General features: G+C 34.2%; 9 protein-coding genes across 13 annotated transcripts; 5 read left to right on the top strand and 4 right to left on the bottom strand.

Annotated features, from left to right (window-relative positions):
• The first annotated feature begins 36 nt into the window (after positions 1 to 36).
• On the top strand, positions 37 to 1919 carry LOC108738971 (oocyte zinc finger protein XlCOF6.1). Of its 2 annotated transcripts, XM_018472602.2 has the most exons (4): positions 37 to 335; positions 386 to 427; positions 484 to 1360; positions 1430 to 1919. In XM_018472602.2, the coding sequence occupies exons 2-4, from the start codon at positions 386 to 388 to the stop codon at positions 1819 to 1821; spliced, it is 1311 nt and encodes a 436-aa protein (XP_018328104.2). In that variant the 5' UTR covers positions 37 to 335; the 3' UTR covers positions 1822 to 1919. The 2 variants fall into 2 exon arrangements, with proteins under 2 accessions (XP_018328104.2, XP_025837404.1); XM_025981619.1 differs by having other exon boundaries at positions 37 to 427.
• Positions 1920 to 1939: 20 nt separating this feature from the next.
• On the bottom strand, positions 1940 to 2964 carry LOC108739016 (grpE protein homolog, mitochondrial). The gene is made up of 4 exons (XM_025981629.1): positions 2814 to 2964; positions 2591 to 2762; positions 2215 to 2532; positions 1940 to 2139 (listed from the first exon to the last, which is right to left on the bottom strand). The coding sequence occupies exons 1-4, from the start codon at positions 2885 to 2887 to the stop codon at positions 2035 to 2037; spliced, it is 669 nt and encodes a 222-aa protein (XP_025837414.1). The 5' UTR covers positions 2888 to 2964; the 3' UTR covers positions 1940 to 2034.
• A 353-nt stretch (positions 2965 to 3317) lies between these two features.
• On the top strand, positions 3318 to 4818 carry LOC108738997 (poly(ADP-ribose) glycohydrolase ARH3-like). The gene is given in 5 exon segments (XM_025981596.1): positions 3318 to 3647; positions 3710 to 4138; positions 4141 to 4204; positions 4275 to 4458; positions 4522 to 4818. Coding segments are annotated over 5 exon segments (1065 nt in total). The 5' UTR covers positions 3318 to 3478; the 3' UTR covers positions 4741 to 4818.
• Positions 4819 to 5476: 658 nt separating this feature from the next.
• Positions 5477 to 6727, top strand: LOC108739087 (vacuolar protein sorting-associated protein 72 homolog). Its single transcript, XM_018472795.1, has one exon. The coding sequence runs from the start codon at positions 5583 to 5585 to the stop codon at positions 6576 to 6578; it is 996 nt and encodes a 331-aa protein (XP_018328297.1). The 5' UTR covers positions 5477 to 5582; the 3' UTR covers positions 6579 to 6727.
• LOC108739088 (transmembrane emp24 domain-containing protein 5) lies at positions 6593 to 7677 on the bottom strand. 2 transcript variants are annotated; one of them, XM_018472796.1, is made up of 2 exons: positions 7596 to 7677; positions 6593 to 7484 (listed from the first exon to the last, which is right to left on the bottom strand). In XM_018472796.1, exon 2 carries the CDS (start codon positions 7409 to 7411, stop codon positions 6725 to 6727), a length of 687 nt encoding a protein of 228 aa, XP_018328298.1. In that variant the 5' UTR covers positions 7412 to 7484; positions 7596 to 7677; the 3' UTR covers positions 6593 to 6724. The 2 variants fall into 2 exon arrangements, with proteins under 2 accessions (XP_018328298.1, XP_018328299.1); XM_018472797.1 differs by lacking the exon at positions 7596 to 7677 and having other exon boundaries at positions 6593 to 7086; positions 7141 to 7582.
• A 664-nt stretch (positions 7678 to 8341) lies between these two features.
• Positions 8342 to 11449, top strand: LOC108739073 (parafibromin). Of its 2 annotated transcripts, XR_001938083.1 has the most exons (11): positions 8342 to 8513; positions 8586 to 8691; positions 8757 to 8876; positions 8932 to 9077; positions 9134 to 9347; positions 9415 to 9592; positions 9758 to 10007; positions 10068 to 10291; positions 10345 to 10486; positions 10574 to 10683; positions 11376 to 11449. XR_001938083.1 is itself a non-coding variant. In XM_018472775.1 (10 exons), the coding sequence occupies exons 1-10, from the start codon at positions 8383 to 8385 to the stop codon at positions 10608 to 10610; spliced, it is 1548 nt and encodes a 515-aa protein (XP_018328277.1). In that variant the 5' UTR covers positions 8343 to 8382; the 3' UTR covers positions 10611 to 11311. The 2 variants fall into 2 exon arrangements, 1 of the variants encoding a protein (XP_018328277.1); XM_018472775.1 differs by lacking the exon at positions 11376 to 11449 and having other exon boundaries at positions 8343 to 8513; positions 10574 to 11311.
• Positions 10913 to 13962, bottom strand: LOC108739075 (ras-related protein Rab-9B). The gene is made up of 3 exons (XM_018472777.1): positions 13762 to 13962; positions 11991 to 12188; positions 10913 to 11889 (listed from the first exon to the last, which is right to left on the bottom strand). The coding sequence occupies exons 1-3, from the start codon at positions 13960 to 13962 to the stop codon at positions 11623 to 11625; spliced, it is 666 nt and encodes a 221-aa protein (XP_018328279.1). The 3' UTR covers positions 10913 to 11622.
• Positions 12264 to 13668, bottom strand: LOC108739074 (lipoyltransferase 1, mitochondrial-like). Its single transcript, XM_018472776.1, has one exon. It carries the CDS (start codon positions 13590 to 13592, stop codon positions 12462 to 12464), a length of 1131 nt encoding a protein of 376 aa, XP_018328278.1. The 5' UTR covers positions 13593 to 13668; the 3' UTR covers positions 12264 to 12461.
• Positions 13963 to 14549: 587 nt separating the features above from the next.
• On the top strand, positions 14550 to 21983 carry LOC108739030 (nuclear hormone receptor FTZ-F1 beta). 2 transcript variants are annotated; one of them, XM_018472702.2, is made up of 11 exons: positions 14550 to 14967; positions 18314 to 18553; positions 18705 to 18933; positions 19036 to 19476; positions 19594 to 19793; positions 19876 to 20087; positions 20165 to 20415; positions 20539 to 20829; positions 20921 to 21173; positions 21385 to 21539; positions 21604 to 21983. In XM_018472702.2, exons 2-11 carry the CDS (start codon positions 18390 to 18392, stop codon positions 21691 to 21693), a joined length of 2286 nt encoding a protein of 761 aa, XP_018328204.1. In that variant the 5' UTR covers positions 14550 to 14967; positions 18314 to 18389; the 3' UTR covers positions 21694 to 21983. The 2 variants fall into 2 exon arrangements, with proteins under 2 accessions (XP_018328204.1, XP_018328203.1); XM_018472701.2 differs by having other exon boundaries at positions 18308 to 18553.
• The last annotated feature ends 19 nt before the right edge of the window (positions 21984 to 22002 follow it).

Here is a 22002-nt window from a genome sequence, read left to right as displayed (position 1 = left end):
TATATATATTTTCTTTAATCTATGTACTAACCATATCTATGGCTAGTGACCTATATGTGATGAATGTTAGTTACTGAACAAGCCAGAAAATGGAAAGGTATTACTGAATTGTTAAAGAAAAATAAAGTTTTATTAAGAGCTTCAGTTTTCTTCGTTTTCAAAGGAGTTTTATTGCGAGGAAAGCAATTGGTTTTTAACAACAAATAATTGCTCGTTTGTCGTTAAAATTAATACTAATAATTCCTCAATCACGTCTGTCCTACACTCAAGATAACCAAAAAAAATGTTGAAACAGTTGGAGCAACTTTGTAGAATTTGCGTTAAAAAATATCAGAGTGAGTTGACGTCAATAGAAAATACATTAATAGATTATCAAACCTTTCAGATGTCTGCTAAAGAAGTTTTAAGTTTTTTTATCGATGAGGAGGTAGGAACTATGAAACATTAAAATTTTAAACTTCATCTTCTTCTGTCTTTTTGTAGCTCCTAAAAAGTCAGGAATATCCGCAACTCATCTGTACTGAATGTCTAAATCTAGCAAGAAGTGCATTTTCCTTTAAAGTATTATGTGACAAATCCTTAATTCATTTGGCACAATATTTTGCCAAAATTAAAGAAGTTGCAAAAGAGAAGCTCTTACAAACCAGTCATGATAACATTGATGGAAAGTATGCTGTTCAAAAATATATTGATGATGACGATGAGAAGTATGAAAGAATAGATTATGAGACTGATACATCCTTAAAAAATGAAAAATTTCATAATGAAACTAATGCTGAACAAAAAAGTTGCATTGAAAAAAAAAGTAAGAATACAAGGAGAGGAAGACCAAAGAAAAAAAGTATCAGTTCTAAAGCAGAAGAAACAATTAACACACACAAACAATCAGACAAAATGAAATCTATTGAAGAGAAGACCTACATAAAGGAAGATAATATATTAGAAAATATCTATGTTTGTTCCATTTGTCATAAGTCATTTACCAATAAATATATATTTTTTGCACACAAGAAGAGACATGAACTCAAAGGACATTTTTTATGCAACATTTGTGGGAAAGGGTTCAGTTCACAAGGCTGTTTAACAAGACATAACAGGATGCATACTGGAGAAAAGAATTTTCAATGTAATGTCTGTCTGAAAAGGTTTCCTTCATCAAACAATTTAAATTTACATACGCGCATTCACACTGGTCACAAACCTTACTTATGTACTGTTTGTGGAAAGAAGTTTAGTCATCCAACAGGTCTGACCTACCACATGAGAACACACACAAAAGAGAGACCCTATTCATGTGATGTATGTGGAAAAAGATTTACAATTCAATGTCACTTGGATAGGCATAAAAAGATTCATTCTGGTAAATATATATGTTGAAATGCATTTTGGTACACGTTTACTTTTCCTAATTTTTCTTTTTTTTTGTTAGGAGAAAGACCTTTTGGCTGTTCACAATGCAGTAAAGCGTTTATAAAGAAAATTGATTTGCAAAGACATGAGGCTATCCACTCTGGAGAGAAACCGTTCACGTGTAGTGTCTGTGAGAAGAAATTTCTGAGAAAAGTTCACCTCAATTTACATATGATGTTGCATACTGAAGAACGACCTCATGAATGTTCACATTGTGGAAAAGGGTTCATTAGAGCTTATTACCTTAAAGACCATATTAACAAGCATCACGTAGTACCAGATTTTGGTAATGAAAAACAAGATAAACCAATTGTAATTCTTCCCCTGTTCCCAAACGAGAAATCTGTTGATATAATTTTTACACAAGATAAAAGGTCTCTTGTTTTTTCTGACATTACAATAAATAATTAGATCAAATCACATTGTAAACATTGTTTAATTAAAAAAAAAACATCGCTTGTATTTAAATTGAGCTTTTTTTTCCTTATTTACCAGAAGATGATGTAGCTACATGATTAATAAGAATATATTTCTTTCATAAAATGGAGTTTTTATTAGCTACAAAGTCCAACAACTAGAAATGATAACAAAATGTACACAAAAAAGATGCAATATAAAATAAAATTATTTTGATACCCCAACTAGCGCTGGTCTAATTACTCTGTCATGTAATTTGTAACCAATTTTAGATACCACAACCACAAATCCAGCTTCTTTCCCTTGTACCTCCTAATATAAAATATAAATATTAATCAGTTGTTTTTTTATATTAAAGTAAAAATTAATATAATATGCAATTCTTACTTGCTGAAATAGTGCCTCGTGTAGGTTAGGATCAAACTTCTCATTAAGTGGGTTAACAGGTTCAAGACCGTGTCTTTTAAAAACTGTTTGTAATTGTGCTTCTGTCATTATTAGACCTTCATATAGACTTTTTAAATGAGGATTTTTTTCTGATAGTTCTTCCTTGGGAACACTTTCTGTTGCTTTATTTAGAACATCAGCCACATCCAATAAATCCTTGCAAAAGTTCTGTATTCCATAAATCCTTGCATCTTCTATTTGCTTTGTCAATCTTGTACGCAAATTTTCACCATCAGCTAAGGCCCTTTTATATTTATCCTACAATACATTACACATAAACACATCATAAAAAACCTAACACTTCAATTGTATCTACTAGTAGATCACTGTTCTTCTCCTTAAGTTCAAGTAGCTGTTTATTAAGACTATCAAGTTCTTCATTAACAGGTGAAGTGCATGATGAAGGGGTAGCTGGAGGCTTTTCAACGGATTCTTTTTCATTTGCGGCGGTCGTTTGATTTTTGAGCAAGTTTGAAGATGCCACAAATCTGATTCAAAAGTAAATAACATTGTGCAACTATTTCAAGAGTAATTCTTACCTCACATTTAACGTAAAATTATCGGCAACTAGCTGACCATATTTTAGAAAAGTTCGAATAATCATTAAAGACATGTTAATAAGAAGTACTTTTATCTGGAATATCAGTACAAAATTAAGGTTAGACACCAAAAAAATGGAAAACCATTCATAAAATATAAATCTATGGAAAAAAAGGAAGTGTCTCCTGAATATATCTCGATTGTATTTTAAAAATGCTTTAAATGCTTGATCACAACTTGTACAAGCTGTGCTTCAGTTGTGGAACAGCACTGACCATAGATAATGGATATACAAAGGGTAACTTGGCACTGACCAAATGTCGGACAATTCTTAAAAGAATTAAAAATACAGTCAAACTGCACAGGAGACACTCTAAATGAATAAACATTTATGGTTAAGATAAACGCATTGATCAATGGTGAAGATCAATGGCTTAACGTCATAAAATCTTAATTATCATCTATGATTATCATAGACAATTATAATTAGTAAACGTCGATGATAACTATCATAACAAGCTTAACCTATAAATATAGCTTTTGTTTGAATTAAAAAATAAGTATTATAAATACAGATTTATTAATAAATAACAAATTATAACGTACCAGCTAGGCGTGAAAGGTATTATCCTTATCAACTGTATTAGCTGTTGATTTTAGTACAATGGCAAAATTGGATTCTATGTTTTTTAAAAGTAAAATAAGAGGATGTCTTTTGGGAACACTGATAGGAGATTGCTTGGGTGCTCCTTTTGAAGGGGAAAGTATGACAGCGGGTAACAAATTGGTTTTACGTAATTATTTTGAGAAAATTTGCGGTTCTAACTTTGAAGGTAAATCATAATTATAAAAATAAGCACATGTTGATTAGTACATAACATTTAATAAATTGTAGGCCCTATTAAGCAATACACAGATGACACAGCAATGACCAAGTGTATTGTCAAGTCACTTCTGGAGAAATCAAAACTAGATACTAAGCATGTTGCACAATTGTTTGTTAAAGAGTACTTTTCTGATCCTAAACGAGGATATGGGCTAAATGTTGTGCAAGTGTTTAACAAATTAAGAAACAATAGATTCACTGACATTTATAAACCTGCAAAAGAACAATTTGAAGGTTTAGGTTCATATGGAAATGGGGGAGCAATGAGAATATCTCCAATTGCACTTTATTATTATGATAAGTATGAAACCATGATAAGTGCAGCTACACAAGTAACGGAAATAACACATACTAATAACTTGGCTATACATGGGGCTATATTGCAATGTATTGCAATCCATCAATCATTTCATATGAATCCAAATGATGATTTAGATGCTATCGATTTTGTGACACAATTGAAAAAAAGTTAGAGCCATTTGAGAAAGAAGCTTACTTTGAAGAGTAATTTTGTTTTCATTTATTTAAAGACTTAATTAAGTTTTATTCATTTGCTACGTTTTTAATTTTTTAGGATTGACTTATCAGAATTACCATACCAAAACAAGCTAAATTTAGTGGTTAAATTACTTAAAGAAAATCATTCACCACAGAAATTACACAAAGAGATTATCCAAATCTTGGGGAATAACGTTTCAGCGTTACATTCAGTTCCTACGGCTATCTACTGTTTCTTGAAGATTTGCTCTACAGAAAAGGTTTAATTACGGTATCCTTTTATTTAACATAAAATTATATGTTAAACTTTGCTGATTTTATAGGAAGACCCATTTCGAAAAACGATCGAATATGCAATATCGTTGGGGGGTGATACCGATACCATTGCTAGCATGGCAGGCAGTTTAGTTGGCGCTTTTCTCGGGGAAGAACATATCGGAGAGAATCTCAGGAAGCACTGTGAATTTTGCGAAGGTATTGTAGAGTTAGCTGATAATCTTTTTTCAGTTTTGCAGAAATGCAACGCAGTAGCTCATGTTTAAATTAATTAATTTATTATTTGTTATATGTTTTTAGAAATGTCTCTTAAAATCATTCTTAAATAAATTTTACGTAGCATATCCGTTGATTTATATTTTTTTTAACTTTCAATTAAGTGGAATGTGGTGTCATCTGGACAATATCTATGTTACTTTGCCGTAGCTGTATTTTCAGTCATTACCAATACGCAATCTGTAATGTTTTCCTATGCCATTAAAACTATAGATTAAGTTTCAAATATTCATATGTAAACAAATTTCATAAAACAGCAGATAGCACTGCGATCGGTATGATTTTAAGGTTTACGTTATCTATTGTCGACGTCTTAACCATAGATAACAGATCACTTAACACTAATAAATGTACATCGATGTATCATAGTCACTGCAGGAACAGACTAAATAAATTAATATTATATGATAAATGTATCGATTAAATTGTTTACCTCGGACTTGTTCTTCTGAGTATCCCCATTCTTTCTAAATGTATTATATGATTTTAGCACTAAAGCAATACTCTTTACTGTACCCTATCTGTGGGCAGTATATAACCTAACGCTACAGATACCAGATCTTACGATTTTTTGACACTTGCCGTCTTTGCATTAGGGGTTATAGAACATTACTGAAATTAAGGTCATAGAAACATTGTCTTTGTCTTTCTACGGTCTTGATGTGTATATTGCATCGACGTTTACTAATAATATATATCTATGGTATATTGTACGTTATCTATGGTGCGTGCATAGACAACGCAACGGTAAACGTAAGTGGTTAGTTAAATAAAAAGGATTAAATTTGTCTACGGATTAAATGAAATAGTTCAATAATTAAAATCAATTAAAATGAAGGGAAGAGAGCGTCGTTCTAATGCGGGCAATCGTATGGCAAAACTTCTTGACGACGAGGAAGAATGTCAGGATGAGTTTTATAAGGTTAACTACGGTGGTTTTGAAGAGACTGAGTCCGATAATGAATACGAAGCTCAAGAAGAAGACGACGATATCGTTGATTCAGATTTTAGTATAGACGAAAACGACGAACCTATAACTGACGATGAGGAAGAAACGACAAAAAAGAAAAGGAGATTGGTCACTAAAGCATACAAAGAGCCTACTATTGCTCAGAGCAAACAGAGACCTAAAGTGAAAGAACTCAAATTAAAAAGAAATTTAATTACAGTTGTCAAGAACGTTGACGGCCTCGATTATGGAGAACGTAAATCAATTAGAAAATCAACTGCAGCAAAATCAGCAGCTACAGCTCAGAGAATTAGAATAAGAAACTTGGAACAGAGAAGGAAAGTGAAAAGAATGAAAGAAGATATCTGGATTCCTACACAGGAAGAATTGTTGGAAGAAGCAAAAGTAACTGAAAAGGAAAACTTGAGATCATTGGAGTGCTATCAAAAATTGGAAAATGAAAAGAAAACAAAAAGGCCCGTTATGAAGTCTTATGCAGGGTCCACAATACGTTACCACTCCCTAAGTATGCCAATATTAGAACAAATTGATCAAAAAACTGAGAAAATAAATAAATGTGAAAGAACATTTGTTACATTCCTCAATGACCCCAATTGTGTTGTTTACCAGAGGTTAATGAAAATTGGACCACAACCTAAAAAACCTACTGTATTACAGTGTGCAATAACGAAGTTACCTGCAAGATATGTTGATCCATTAACTTGTTTACCTTACCACAGTCAACAGTGCTTTAGATTAATAAGAGAGGCATATTATCAGCAATTGCAAAAGCATGGAGACCGAACTAATTCACAAGTGGATAACTGGCTCAAATGGTATCAAAAATTCAAAGAGAACCAGAAAAGACAACAGAAATGAAGTATCTCTTTGTATTGATTTAAAATAAAAAACACTTTATTAGATGGAAAAATTAAGATAAGACAAAAACTACTGTACATGCTATCAGAATATTAATATAAAACATGGCACAACATATAAAATAGAATAATAAATTTGTACATAAATCAGTTTGGATCAATTTTTTTCCATAGTTTTTGTACTTTAGAGTCTACATTAAATAAGCTTTTTAACATAATCATCTGAACCATCCCAACTGATAGCATTACTAAAATCTGCACTAACGAAAAGAAATTTATCTTATAATTATTTTCTTCAGCAATGTTACGATCCCTAGCTTCAAAAGACTTCATTATTTCTTGTAAACGTCTTGCTTTTATTAAATGATCCTTTACTATGGCCAAAGGGCCCATGACATCATCAATTTTGAAGTCAAACTGTTTCTCTGATATTAGATTATCAAACCTTCTCACATCTACAATTTCATGACTGTCACTATCATCTTCATCCAGAAGTAATCCAAAAAAAACTGTTTTTGTGTTATAAGAACTGTATGTATTGTCAAAGCAGAACTTGTAATCACCAGTCAAGGAAGCTTCTAAACGGTGACTGTTTTCTGATTTCTTGAAGTCAGCAATGAGAATTCTACCTGTTGGGTCTGCTATTCTTAATGTTACATCTAAATCTCCATGACCACCATCGATCACTTGATAATCAAAGTCAATTACCTCTCCTTCTTTTACTTCCTGGTAAAAACAGTCTTCTCTTCCAGCTTCTACATTTATAGTCATTTCCTTCTCCAGCGCCAAGACCATATATGCAAATAAACTAATAAGAGACACTCGGAGAGTCATATCTTCCTTTTATGAAAAGATCATCCATTAGATTATATTAAATATAATTTATATAAAACCATATTCGGCTCAACTAAAAAATATCATTTTTAAACAAACATCACTAATAAAATTATACATGTTATTGGCATAACTTCTGGTGATAAATTAATTTTATTCAAAGATAATAAATTTTATTAAATACCATAAAATAATAGTTAAAAATCATAGGTTCTATCATAGACAACAGTTCTATAAATAAGAGATGTATATATAAATAATAGAAAACAGAAGGAGAAGTTATTAATAAATTAAATGCAAAAATAGTGTCTCTGCATACAACATCCTAGAATTATATTCGCCTAATTGAGTTCGACATCTATTCACAGTATCATATCACATTAACACGTGGTGTCTACCAATAATGAGCATCAACCCATTGCAGCAAACAGCATATTATAAGCATTCAAAGGAATTTATTTTATAACAAAGAGATGGAATAAAGTTTCGGACAATATCCATCTCTCTCACGATAGTGCGTAAGCGTGTCAGGAAAGAAATAGCATTAGTCCGAAACCATACGTCATCTCCCTCACTTTTCGAGCCAAGAAATTATTACAAAGACATACGGCTAAGGCACGTCCATTAATATATGTCTATGGTAAAAGTAAAAGTAACTGAAAAGGAATGATGGCTTTTACCATAGACATATATTAATGGACGTGCCTTAGCCGTATGTCGTTGTAATAATTTCTTGGCTCGAAAAGTGAGGGAGATGACGTATGGTTTCGGACTAATGCTATCTCTTTCCTGACAAGCTTACGCACTATCGTGAGAGAGATGGATATTGTCCGAAACTTCGTTCCATCTCTTTCTTTCGTTGTATCACAATTCTGACCGCTTTTGCACGTCCATTAATAGACGTCGATGGTAAAAGCAGATAGAAGGCCATAGAAGGTTTTACGCTTGTCTATGATTTTACGAACGAAAAAATGGCTGATCCGTTAAGTTTGCTGAGACAATATAATGTTAATAAAAAAGAAATTATCGAAAGAGATGGTCAAATAATATTTGGTGAGTTTTCGTGGCCGAAAAATGTAAAAACGAATTACTTAATGTGGGGGTAAGTAGAGCTTAAATTATTGTCTGGTTTTTAATTCCTAACCTATTGCAACCATATTTCTTTATTTTCTAGATCTGGAAAGGATGGTTCTGCCAAAGAGTATTACACGTTAGAATGTTTATTATTTATATTGAAAAACGTTTCTTTAACTCACCCAGTGTACGTTAGACAGGCAGCTGTAAGTAACCAAGCATAAAATTTAGTAATTACATGTCTAGCTGTAAAACAAATGTTCACTTTTAGAAAGAGAACATACCAGTTGTACGTAGGCCTGACAGGAAGGAACTTTTGGCATATTTAAATGGTGAAACTGCAAGTTGTCCTTCCATTGACAAAAGCGCTCCTTTAGAATTACCAACCCAAGTAATTAATAATTATCTTAGTTGTATTTGAGTTTCTTAAATTTTTGTCATGCTAGGTTAAACGGTCTGCAGATTATGATGGATCAGACAGCACAGCCAAGAAACCTCGTCTTGAAGACACTCATGTTCAAAAAGTCAGGGAACAACTTGCTGCTAGGCTGGATGCACCTAAAGAAGCAAGCGTTACAGTTGACAATATCAAGTAATTAAATTAAATGTACATTATTAGACATTAATTATTAATTCATAACTTTTTAGATCTCTGTCGGAGGCCATGTCAGTGGAAAAAATTGCTGCAATCAAAGCAAAACGTTTAGCAAAGAAAAGAACAACAATTAAAGGAAATGATGACATAGGCCAAGAATATGACATTCGGGCTATACTAGACTTGGACGTAGACATCACCAAAGACATAATCAGTCGAGAAAGACAGTGGAGAACCCGTATTACTATTTTACAATCAAATGGAAAAGTCAGTTTATTTAACTAAATAGTCACTGATAAACTGTAATGTGAATAAACTTTTATTTTCATTGTAGACGTTTGCCAAAAATGTTCTAGCCATACTTCATGGTATTAAAGCTCGAGAGGACGGTAGGCATAAACCTCCACAGCCACAACCGGTTGTCACCCCTCGTCAAACACCTATGAGGCCGGCGGCGCAACCTTCGGTGTACAATCGTTACGATCAAGAACGATTCATAAGACAAAAGGAAGGTAAATTTAAGTACATAATACATTCATAAATATTTGTAAATACATAATACAAGAGAGTTTAGTAAAATGCAATTTTACATTTTGTTGAGTCATGTTATCTAAGATTGCTTCAGTGCGGTTTTAATAACAATTAATTGTTTATTGATTTTTTGGATTTTTATCTAGAAACGGAAGGTTTTAAAATCGATACTATGGGCACATATCATGGAATGACGTTGAAATCTGTGACGGAAGGATCGGTTAAAGCGCGCTCCACCATGCCTCAACCTCAAATGCCATTGCCTGTAAGTGCAGCGCGACCTCCCGCATCGGGAATGTCTAAGCGCATTTCCCGGACCCCCATAATCATTATTCCTGCTGCCACGACGTCACTCATTTCCATGTACAATGTGAAGGATATATTGCAGGACCTTAAGTAAGAATCATGAATAAAATTACGGGTTTTTGAATGGGAAATTAATGCCGTTTTTTGTAGATATGTGACAACAGAACAGAAAAAAGCTGTTGGAGCAAAAAGAGACAACGAAGTGTTGTTACATAGACATAAGAACGGTATCACTGTACCCTACAGAGTAGTCGATAATCCTGCCAAACTGAGCCCAAGCGATTGGGACCGTGTGGTCGCCGTTTTCGTCATGGGGCCCGCTTGGCAATTCAAAGGATACCCCTGGGAAAACCCTGTTGAAATATTCTCAAAAAGTTGGATACCATTTAACAATCACTTTTAAAAATTTAAGTATTTTTATTTTTAGTTTGTGCTTTTCATTTAAAATATGACGAAATGAAATTAGACGCAAACGTGGCCCGATGGGCTGTGACGGTAATTGAACTTTCAAGGACCAAGAGACATCTCGACAGGGCGGCACTAATGATTTTTTGGGAAAAATTGGACAAGTAAGTAATCAAACTAGAACAAAAATGATTTATGCTAATATAATAAAGAAGTCTGGAAAGTTAAAATACGGTTGTCGTTTCTTTTAGGCACATGATGCAGTACAAACAGCACTTGAGATTTTAAAAAAGGCTAATGCAAGAGAAAAAAATGATGGAAAATAAGAGTGATTTATTTTATCCTGGAGTGTATCTACAAGGTGAGAGGCTCTAATGATGTTCAGTTATAGTAAAACTCTGACCTATAAAATTGTTTCCTTTAAAATTCAAAATTCTGGTAGGTATGTATTTATGGAGTTTACAATTGCAAAAAAGACCCCACAAAGTTAAAGTAATATTCAAATCGAAAATATTAAAAATTATGCTAATTATCGTTAATATAGGTAGAGTATTTTTTTTACTAGTGTGATATTGATAAAAACAAGTAACTAATGGTACAAAGCATTTATTGATTGGGATTTATAAAAATAAATTAAAACTTACACATAGGTACATAATAATTAACAATACTTTCAATTTTATTATTAAGTAATTAATGTGTGCATTATTTGACCGTGTTTGGTGAGACTTTATTAGCAAATAAAACATATTTTCCATGTTCGGTAGAGGAAAACTGCCTTTTCTTTTATAGCGGTAAAAAGTAAAATTGATATTTAATTGAAATTAGTGTTTATTCAAATTTAAGTTACAAAGATATTGAACCCGTTTTTGTGCGACTATAAAATACCCATAACAAATTGGAATGTCACAAAATGGTATTACATAAAAATAAAAACAAAACAGAAATTCAAATTGTAATAGTCATCGCCGTCATACTTCTTACATAAATGTTACATACTTGCTATAATGCAATACGTATGTAAAGATAATACAATAAATTACATAATTTCAGGCTTACACACTGGTTTTAAACATCAGCAGAAGATTATACTTTCAATTTGTTTTTAATAAATGATTGTAATTATACCTGTTGTCTTGTACACCTAATCAAATAAATAAATAAGTATGCCGACAAACTAGGGAAAAACAAAAGTACCACGACAGGATCGAAAGCAAACGGAAATCAGTTTGAACTATATAAAATACCGAATTAAATTCGAAGCAGTTAAGAAAGTGAAATCCAGAGATGTTTGATGTAATCATTCTTCTGTACTTCCCATACAGCACGAGCTCCTATTCAAAGAGCTCCTCTTATTCAAGTCGACGGTGTCTGCAGCATAGCAACTTTCATTTTTGTCACCTTTACTCTCGGCCTTAAGCCAATGTCGGATAGCTAATTTAAAAGCCTCTTGCACATTACTCGCATTTTTAGCCGACGTTTCGATACAACTAGCTACACCATTTTCATCACACCACATCTCCATTTCCATTTGCGTCACTTTCCTTTCTTCACAGGATACGTCCGTCTTGAGCATTAAAAAGAAATTCTTTCAGTTAAATACAGACTTTACCAAGCATTATTATTAAATACTTCATACCCAATTTCAAACAATGATTTCTTTCTTACCTTATTGCCAACAACAATGAATGGGAAATGGGTATTTTCTTTAATATCTGCGTAGAAGAGAAACTCGCTTTTCCACATGTTTAAATTTCTAAAACTGGCCTTATCGTCAACGGCGTATGTTAACATACAAATGTCTGTACCTCTATAAAACGGGGTCCTCAGCGTTTTAAATCTTTCTTGGCCTGCGGTATCCCATATCTTTATAAAAAAATATACCTTATTTTTATTTACTTAATAATCATATTAATTGTAATTTCAAAATTATACAACAAATAATGCACAGAAGTTTATTAGTTATATGCTGCATTAATTACTGATCAGTATGTATTCACCAACAAATTAATGAATTAAGGAAATTACATTAAAAATGCCCTCACTTAAATACAGTTTTGTAATAAAAAAAAAAATGAATATCATGTAGGTCATTTCAATAGTTTTATAGGCAAACAATTGCTATTTAAATATGCCTTTTCAAGCAAATGCCACTGATTCCTCAATACATTTTAGTAAAAATGCATTCTTTCTCTTGTCTTTAAATACGTTCTGCACTGCATCCAAAGAAGCTTGTAGCATTTCTTTATTAAATTTACACCCAATTAAACTGTTCAGAATGTCCAACTGATGACCTACAGAATCACTCATGAGGAATTGGGGAATATTAACATTTGCCTCTGCTATAATGCCCTTGTCCACTACTATCATCACTTGTACTTTTTCTTGTATGTGTTTAACATCCCCAAAAAAGTGATCCGGTATAGGAAAGCATCTGGAAACGGTAAATTTAGGCGTTTTTCCAAAACACCAATCCCAGCTTACAAATACGTTCCTTAACTCGATTAAACCGGGATAAAGGTCTTCAGTAGGGTTTATTCGTTTAAAATTGTAAATGTCAGTTCCCAAATACTCACTTCCAATGTTAGAAATAAGACTTTCTACAGTAATATTTGGATTTATATCTGTTAAATTTTTAATGCTTGATTTTGTAGATTGTGTAGCGTTTGTCTTGATTCCTCGTTCGTTCACCTTCAGACTTTTTCTCAAGTTGTTGAGATTTACATTAACTAACAATGTGCAATGGTGATACGCATTAGAGTGACCTAATTTAGCTGCGGTGCCGGATATTTTGTGGCCGTTATATATCAAGTCGTGTCGCGAAGATATTTCCAATTCAACTCCAAATTTTTGTTTGATGGATTTTGAAATCAGCTCTAAATTTGTTCTCCTGTTGTATTTAGCTCTTGGGAAAAAAAAGGTGAGATTCAAGTTACCCATGTCGTGATATACTGTGCCACCGCCGCTATTTCTTCGTGAAAACATAATTTCATTATTTGTTATATGAGGTAATTCAGAGACATTGCTCTCAAGCCATGGATTCTGATGCCTTCCTATTACTACACATGGATTGTTGCACCACAGCATTAATATTTCCCGTTTTTCAAAATTAGTATGACGATAAAGCCAATCTTCCATAGCTAAATTGGTAAAGACATCATTTGATTCTGAGATGTACACACTTTTATTTATATGGTTAGACATAGGTCTTTTTAAAAGAATCTGGCATTGTAGACAAACTGTAAAAATGGATTTCCTTGCAAAATACATGGGTGTGTATTTCTTTTCTTAATAGATTGAGGGATTTCACTTTACGCCTAATATCTCACTATGATTATATAATTTAGGTTATGTTTTCTCTATTATTATTTTTGTGTTGATAAAAATCTATTGAAAAAAATTATTTAAAAATAACGGTTGGTTATTATTTTAAACTTACTTGTAACGTGTATGTTTCACCATCAATTTCCACATCCTTATTTAGAAATTCCACTCCTATTGTATGGAACGAATTTTCGTCAAATTGATTGGAAACAAATCTATTCATCAAACAACTCTTTCCGACCCCTCCATCACCCAATATTACGACTTTTAAGAGGATATTTTTACTTGTTGGACGCATATTTACCCTGTTCGACATTTTTGAAAGTTAACATCGAGTAAATTATCTAATTAGCGAACGAAAACGAATTGCATATCTGAAAAAAGTCGTCATAAAAATATGAGTATTTTCGTTAAAAAGTTCCCTTGCGAATACGTAAAGGTTGAGCAGTGGGAGTTAACCTAAGGAGATTATTTTTTTCAAAATTTGTTGCCTTCATTTGGTCATTGGACTATTTGCTTGATTCGATTTATAAACCGTAACGATTCATACTTGTTAATTTATTATTTGTTTTATAGATGTTTTTATATTAGTTGAAAGAATAATAATCAATATCTGCATGACATCAATGATTGTTAACATATTGTTGTATTAATAGTTGTGGCTACATAATGTTTAATATTTTACTCTATGCTCGTATTTCAAAATTATAAAAGAAATATATAATATATGTCGTGATTTCGAAATTAGATAATTTTGTTAACGCCATATATAAGAAATATATAGTGTATCAGGTTTTCGATCTCTATGAAATTCTGCTGATGCCGTATACACATCCCACGATTTTTTATTGAGCATGAATTCCAAATTAGACGCAAGGTGGCGCACGTTCGACTTTTTAATTTTTATTGTTTTTACATGACGATTGCCAAGTGACCCGAGTGACCATTTTTTTATGTCAAAAGAAGTGAATTTTGACTGCCTTTACATACGATATAATTTTTTAGTTGTTCTTCGTGCATCGATTTGTGTCTGTGCGGTCATTATCTCTCGTTTTTTTTGTATGCAATTGTTTTATCCAGCTGGTAATATGTTTTTATATGGTGCAGTTTCAGTTGAGCAAAAAAAACAGCGTGGTGCGCGTATATAATTTACCTGTGGCCGTGTCAATAAACTCGATCCAAAGGTGTGCCTATGTAACAACAGTCGTGAAAGTGAAAATTAAGGATTATTGCATTATTGAAAAATTGGATACGACTTTTCCATTTTATTCAATCCTCCAGGAATGTTTTTGCAACGAGAAACACATTTAATGACAACAGGGTAAGTTTTTGTCTCATCTGTTTTAAGCTGATAAAAGGAATATTTTCTTATTATTCAGGTTTTATTTTTATAGAGAATAATTTTAAAGGTAATAGTTATTTTGTGAATTGATCGTGAAACTATAGGATATTTGCAATAATAATACTGCTTCTCGAGTTTAGACCCCAATGACAGGCTATGGGTGACAGGTATTCTACTCTCACAAAATAAATCTCAGTACATGACTTGAAGGTCGACTCGTGTGTCATGTGATTTTCTACGGTGTGGTGCAGCAAATTTCTCATAATTATCTGACACTTATAACGGTATATGGTTTTGGATCCGCGCAGCGGTATCGCTGCTTTATTATTATTATTATTAATGAATGTAGATAGAGTAAAAGACAATGATGCATAATTAAAACCACTGAATTTGTCGATTAATGTATAAGGTACATGCGAATGGTTTGCCTACAACAACGATAATTACAATCATCACTTGTGCATTGTTTATTTACTAATCTTCTGTCACTCCAGAAAGGTAACGCCCTATTAGTGTAGATTGTTTTGACATGTATTTACTACAATGCACTGTAAACATAAAGATTATGCTGTTACAAGGTTGTGTACCCAACACCTGTCGTGTTGGTAATGATTTCGCCGTCCGTAGTGGTAGGCCATATTACGTTGCTTCTGAATCTGTATGTGTGTGTATCGTTTGTGTATAGTATTCCGCATGTTTTTCTGTAGGATGCGATGTCATTGTCCATTGTACTTTGCTGGGTAACCTTGGGCTGACACACGTGACTGAGGGCCTTGACCCTCTCCCACCCCTGGACCTTTTATATCTTGAAAACATAACGTTGAGTTTTTGGTTCGGTGAGCGTTCCTTGATTAATATTACACCGTTTCAGGCAAAAATAATACAGCATAAATTGACAAATGTAATATGGCAGCTAGAATTGTTCTTTTTTTATCATATGTACCTAGGTACTTGTTATTTGTGTAGGATGTTTGCTGCAGCCCGCTTTATGTATATCTAGATACCTTTTGTATATGTAAGAATATGTAGGTATAATGGATGTTGCATAAAAAAAAATGAAACTAAGTAGGTGTTAAGCTGTTAAGTAACTACAGTAACATGTTACGTATTTGTTGAAATTGAACTAATATGAATATAAATATGACGTGTTACGGTGTCATAAGCCTATCAATTCATTTGCTAACCGTCCACTACAATTTAGTACATGCTCGGCCTCCATAAGGTCATTCCGCTTTTTCGTCTATTGACAACAACTTACTAACATTCCTTGTAGTAATCAAATAATCGTATAAAAGTATGTTTATTGTTTTATCATTAATGGTAGATACTATTTCTAGACACTTACATTCGGAAGTATGTCTACTGTGCATGATATTTTATTTATATTCCTAGAACACTAGAAACAACATAGGTATTATCATCATCCTCCGTTTTAGGTCCAACCAAATAGAAATGGACACAGATAATAAAATCAAAATAAAATAGACTAGACGAGTACCGTACAGCCTTGTTAGGTGGCAGTGAGACTACACTCTTCCCTCTGTGTATTTATTTAATGGTTCTTCAGATTGACCAGAAAAGCTATCAAGTGCACATGAAAAAAAAAATATGAACAAAAATAGCAGAGGTCCCTTTATTTATTTTTCTTTCTTTTAATAAAAACATTTCCGATGGCCTTGTCTACTGTAAACTTACGGACAGAGCCCAAAATGGCGCATGGTAATATCGAAAATACTTATGTACTTAGTGCCTTAATCTTACCTGAAGTAATTTTTAGTTGCGTCTTTTATAACATCAAATTAAAAGTATGTACACGTTTAGTATTTATGTATGTAGGTACGTGTTCGTTTCAACATACCGGCCGCGCCTGTACAACAGCATTCCTTTAGCATTTCCTCCTTCCATTTTTATTTAAATGATACCGGTTGAAGTTATACGTACTCTAATAGAAGAAACACCCGCAGTTAAAGACAACAGTCCAACTATTAAAGTTATCTCAGCATTATAATTTTTAAAAATGGGTTCGTCCGTTGAATTAATAAATTTAAAAAAAATTGTGCTGTTTGCTTTATTACTTTTGATAAATTATTATTAGACGCAAGGTGGCGCACGTTCGACTTTTTAATTTTTATTGTTTTTACATGACGATTGCCAAGTGACCCGAGTGACCATTTTTTTATGTCAANCGCATCTCTTCCTCCTCAGTCAGGCATTTCAAGACAACAGCTCATTAATAGGCATGTACTTTTAATTTACCTGGATCATTAGTCTGACCTGTAACTTTTAATAAATATAATACGTATTTAATGCATTCCTTAGTCCTTGTCCTATATGTGGTGACAAGATTTCTGGCTTTCACTACGGCATCTTTAGTTGCGAGTCGTGCAAAGGATTTTTTAAACGAACCGTTCAGAATCGAAAGAATTATGTATGCCTGAGGGGCGCCTCCTGTCCCGTAACCGTAACCACGAGGAAAAAGTGCCCAGCATGCCGCTTCGACAAGTGTTTGCAGTGCGGTATGAAATTAATGGAATTTCTCTACAAAACTTAATTATTATTATCGATATACATACGTATCTGAGTACACGTATTATCACTTATAAGATAATAATTTAGGATTGCAAAGGAATTTCAGTATTTATATTTGTAGGTATGTGTGGAATACCTATACTTTGAAAAGGCGGGCATTTATGCATGTGAATTACTTTTATTTGTGCTCAAAAATTATTTTAGAAACGTTGGCGTTTTTTTTTGTCAGTTATATAAATGGTTGAATGATATTATTTATTTATACATGCCAGTTTAATTACTGATCTGATGACTTTATGATGATGATGCCAGTTTAATTACAAAGTGTAATCAAGTCTTCAAAGACAATTGCTTTTGCCTGTTTCGTAAATACGTAACATTTTATTTGAAATATCTAATTATAAATTAAAATAAAATATTAAGTACATATTTGGCGGAGTTATTTTAAACTGATTTTAAGAATTAATAATGTTATGTGCTTTGAAAGAAAGCATCTTATTGTATTAAAGTAGTTACATGTAACTTTCACCGACTGATAGCAGTAAATAATATTATGGAATTATAAATTGAACTTGTGGTAAAGTGCGACGCCACTGCGCGGTTCTTATTATAAAATATAAGGCAGACGATTTCGAATTTGCAGGGCCGGTCTCGTCTCTTTGTCTAATAAGTGCAGTGCAGTATTAAAAATATTTGCGTAAGCATAAGGATTTGTTTTATTACAGTTACATTGATGATTAATTCTGACTTTGTATGAAGATAAATAAGCCATTAATGTAATGCTTTTTAGTTACAGGTCGTGTACTTTGACGAAAAGATGAGAAAAAAAGGTCATTGCAGGGGCGGTGGGGTAAGCTGATCTCTAGAATGTCATGGCAGCCGAAATGAGGTCGCCAAACGTTTCCGTTACCCCCATTAAAGTGGAGCAGTATTCTCCACCCGCCACCCCAACGGTGTTCTCTAACGGAACTCCGCCCGCAACCCATCAGCAACGATTGACCACCCATTTATCCCTCAATGAATCTCCACATCATGGGTAAGTAGTTTTAATTTTTTAACTTGCTCTGCGTCCAGAAAGTGGGACTTTAGCGATGTGGGACATATTTACTAACGTTATCGCCCCATTACGTAATATATTATTTTATTTATTGTTAATGTTATCGAAGTACATATCGTTTTTTTTGTAGCAGTCGCCCATCGTCTGTGGCCAACACCCTCGCCGTTCTTCCTAATGGAGACATTTTGGACAGCAGTTCGGACGCGGAGGTTGCTCAAATTGACTTCCTCCAATCGACCATGGTGAACATGAGACAAAAAAAGAAGAAACGCGACGAAATCCCGAGACCTATGTCGTGGGAGGGAGAGCTCTCAGACGGCGACAATGAGATGTGTATAGATGAGGACAGTATATCTCAGGTATCTGTGAAGGATATATATAAAATACACCTAATTGCTAGTATAATACAATGTTTGAATCAGGCATGATTCGGTATAATTTTTTGGTCTGTTTTGTTGCAGTTGCCCGAAAATCTGTCGGTTTCTCGGCCGAAAGAGGAAGACACGTGTTCACCGGTTCGTTTAAAGCCACAAAAGCAACTGCAGTCAACGACAGTGAGTGCTACACCAGCCCCGAACTATTCGTTACACAGCACCCCGAACAATTCACCGTTACTGGGACAACGACATCCAACCAGCGTACCTCTGCTCACGTCCCATCACAAGGAATTGATGCAAAAGGCCCTCAACGTGCCTCCGACACCTAGTCCTGACTCGGCCGTCCATTCCGCCTACAGTGTGTTCAGTTCTCCTAGCCAGTCGCCGCTGACGCAACGCCATCTTACCCCTAACCTAAGCCGAAATAATAGCGACGCCTCACACTCGAGTTGTTGCAGCTATTCGAGCGTTTCAGTTTCTGTTTCACCCACTCAACAGTTCTCGCCTACCCATAGCCCCATACAGGTGTGAGACATTGTAGCTGTTTTACACTGTTTTTCTTTTTATAATCTTAAATTACAACTGTAAATTTCCTACAACTAATTTGTAGAATTACTCAAGATATTGTTGATTCATTATTAGGGGCGTCACGTGCCCAATGCCGTCCATAATAGTCCTTTGCATCACAACGTGTTGTATCGCTCAGTCCAGGACGACAGTAGTGTGCAGTACTCCACACATCCTGATCATGAGGTGTTAGAGGAGACCGACGACAAGACCGGATTGACGCACGCATCTCTTCCTCCTCAGTCAGGCATTTCAAGACAACAGCTCATTAATAGGCATGTACTTTTAATTTACCTGGATCATTAGTCTGACCTGTAACTTTTAATAAATATAATACGTATTTAATGCATTCCTTAGTCCTTGTCCTATATGTGGTGACAAGATTTCTGGCTTTCACTACGGCATCTTTAGTTGCGAGTCGTGCAAAGGATTTTTTAAACGAACCGTTCAGAATCGAAAGAATTATGTATGCCTGAGGGGCGCCTCCTGTCCCGTAACCGTAACCACGAGGAAAAAGTGCCCAGCATGCCGCTTCGACAAGTGTTTGCAGTGCGGTATGAAATTGGAAGGTATTGTCGTTATTGTTTTAACTCAAAAAATCGTATTTTGCTGTATTTTGAGATGATTATTCAGCTCTTGTCTGTAGCAATAAGAGAAGATAGAACTCGAGGTGGTCGTTCGACGTACCAATGCTCATATTCGTTGCCGCCGTCACTTATAGGGCATACGGAATTGCGAACCAGTAGCACAACAGATCTACGACAGGGTTATAGCGATCTAGCGCCCCAAGTCTTCCGAGTTAAACTAGAGCCAAGTGAACAAGGCTCCGGATCGCAGTATCCAAAGAGGTCAACGCCTCCCGTATCCGCACGACTCAGTGTCCCTCCATTATTGCAGGCAAGTTTCTTGAGACTCTTCTGCTGAAAAAATAATATCATTGATTTTTTTAAACAATGTAATCCACTCCTTAAAATTTTAATTAACAAAACAGGTATATTGTATATGTATGTCATTGAGTAGGAAATAATGGATGTGGAGCATCTTTGGCATTATAGTGACGTGGAGCTGAGCAAGATAAATGAGTGTACGTTTGGAGGAGACGCAGTTGGAACAACCACGACAGCGACGAGTACGGCATCCGGCACTCCTGTGCCGAATATTTCGTCACACCCTTTGTTAGCGGGTACGGCGCTCGCGGGATCTGCTGACACGAACCCAGATTTTGTAGCAAACCTATGTAGCATCGCCGACCATCGATTGTACAAGATCGTTAAGTGGTGTAAGAGTTTGCCACTTTTTAAAAATATCTCGGTAAGTTTGATTTTCTTATTTTGTTGTTAAGTAATGAATCTTATAATTTAATTTATGTTTTTTTTGTTATTTTTTTTAATTTTTTTAATAGATCGACGATCAAATTTGCCTTCTCATTAATTCATGGTGTGAATTATTGCTTTTTTCGTGTTGTTTTCGTTCAATTTCAACGCCAGGTGAAATTCGGATTTCAGTTGGAAAGAACATAACTCTGGAGAAGGCGAAAGAGATGGGCCTGGGGGCTTGCATCGAACGCATGCTCAATTTCACAGATCATCTAAGAAGACTGCGTGTCGATAAGTACGAGTATGTCGCGATGAAAGTCATCGTACTTCTTACGTCAGGTAATAAATAGAAAAAAAATATCTGACCATCTCCTTTAAAAGCTTAATTTAATCTATATTTTGTGTTTTTGTAAAAATTTTAAATCAATCACATAAAAAATGCACCATAATTTATCATCTACGTAATCGTAAGTTTAAATCGAAATATAATGATTGTGATTGTTTATGTCACTAATATGGGTTTATGTAAGCAATTTTTGTAAACTTGCAGATACATCGGAGTTGCGTGAAGCCGAAAAAGTACGTGCGAGCCAGGAGAAAGCACTACAAGCGTTACAGCATTATACATTGGCACACTATCCTGACACGCCAGCCAAATTTGGAGAGCTCCTTTTGCGAATTCCCGAACTTCAGAGGACTTGTCAGGTATGGAAATACGTTGAAGATTTGTGCAGAACTGTTTAGACGTTTCTAATTGGCGTCTTTGTAGGTTGGAAAGGAGATGCTGACCATAAAGTCGAAGGACGGCGAAGGCCCAAATTTCAACCTTCTACTCGAGCTATTGCGTGGGGATCATTAACGTTGACATGTTTTCTAGGCCCCTCTTTTGTCCTAAACGTCGTCATTCTCTCATTGTGCCTTATTTAGCTTTGGTGGCGGTGTTTTTATTTTATTCCTTTTCTATTCCGTTTTGTTTTTCTCGACTTTTGCCCCTTTTTTCTGCTTCATTTCCTCTCATGATATTATTATTTTAATTATTCCTCTTTACGAACAGTATTTTTTCCTGCTTTTTCAAATGTTGTTAGCTTTAATTTGAACCAATTGCATGTACTTAGACAGGTGTTTCCTCGATTTTTTTTAAATATATATATATATCATCAAACAACTC

Source organism: Agrilus planipennis, unplaced genomic scaffold (genome assembly GCF_000699045.2).
Source record: "Agrilus planipennis isolate EAB-ADULT unplaced genomic scaffold, Apla_2.0 scaffold134, whole genome shotgun sequence".
NCBI lineage: Eukaryota > Metazoa > Arthropoda > Insecta > Coleoptera > Buprestidae > Agrilus > Agrilus planipennis.
This window is presented reverse-complemented; position numbering and strand designations above follow the sequence as displayed.

Coding starts and splice junctions, on each gene's coding strand:
- LOC108739088 (XM_018472796.1), bottom strand. CDS start 7,411: ATGACTCTCCGAGTGTCTCTTATTAGTTTATTTGCATATATGGTCTTG.
- LOC108739087 (XM_018472795.1), top strand. CDS start 5,583: ATGAAGGGAAGAGAGCGTCGTTCTAATGCGGGCAATCGTATGGCAAAA.
- LOC108738971 (XM_025981619.1), top strand. CDS start 284: ATGTTGAAACAGTTGGAGCAACTTTGTAGAATTTGCGTTAAAAAATAT. Junction 428..483: donor GTTTTTTTATCGATGAGGAG/GTAGGAACTATG, acceptor GTCTTTTTGTAG/CTCCTAAAAAGTCAGGAATA. Junction 1,361..1,429: donor GCATAAAAAGATTCATTCTG/GTAAATATATAT, acceptor TTTTTTTGTTAG/GAGAAAGACCTTTTGGCTGT.
- LOC108739073 (XM_018472775.1), top strand. CDS start 8,383: ATGGCTGATCCGTTAAGTTTGCTGAGACAATATAATGTTAATAAAAAA. Junction 10,292..10,344: donor TGTTGAAATATTCTCAAAAA/GTTGGATACCAT, acceptor TTTTATTTTTAG/TTTGTGCTTTTCATTTAAAA. Junction 10,487..10,573: donor TTTTGGGAAAAATTGGACAA/GTAAGTAATCAA, acceptor CGTTTCTTTTAG/GCACATGATGCAGTACAAAC.
- LOC108739016 (XM_025981629.1), bottom strand. CDS start 2,887: ATGTCTTTAATGATTATTCGAACTTTTCTAAAATATGGTCAGCTAGTT. Junction 2,533..2,590: donor AGAAGAACAGTGATCTACTA/GTAGATACAATT, acceptor AATGTATTGTAG/GATAAATATAAAAGGGCCTT. Junction 2,140..2,214: donor ACGAGGCACTATTTCAGCAA/GTAAGAATTGCA, acceptor ATTTTATATTAG/GAGGTACAAGGGAAAGAAGC.
- LOC108739074 (XM_018472776.1), bottom strand. CDS start 13,592: ATGTATTTTGCAAGGAAATCCATTTTTACAGTTTGTCTACAATGCCAG.
- LOC108739075 (XM_018472777.1), bottom strand. CDS start 13,962: ATGTCGAACAGGGTAAATATGCGTCCAACAAGTAAAAATATCCTCTTA. Junction 12,189..13,761: donor GTGAAACATACACGTTACAA/GTAAGTTTAAAA, acceptor TTTTTTATAAAG/ATATGGGATACCGCAGGCCA. Junction 11,890..11,990: donor TCATTGTTGTTGGCAATAAG/GTAAGAAAGAAA, acceptor TTAATGCTCAAG/ACGGACGTATCCTGTGAAGA.
- LOC108739030 (XM_018472702.2), top strand. CDS start 18,390: ATGGCAGCCGAAATGAGGTCGCCAAACGTTTCCGTTACCCCCATTAAA. Junction 19,477..19,593: donor CTACCCATAGCCCCATACAG/GTGTGAGACATT, acceptor ATTCATTATTAG/GGGCGTCACGTGCCCAATGC. Junction 20,416..20,538: donor GTGTCCCTCCATTATTGCAG/GCAAGTTTCTTG, acceptor GTCATTGAGTAG/GAAATAATGGATGTGGAGCA.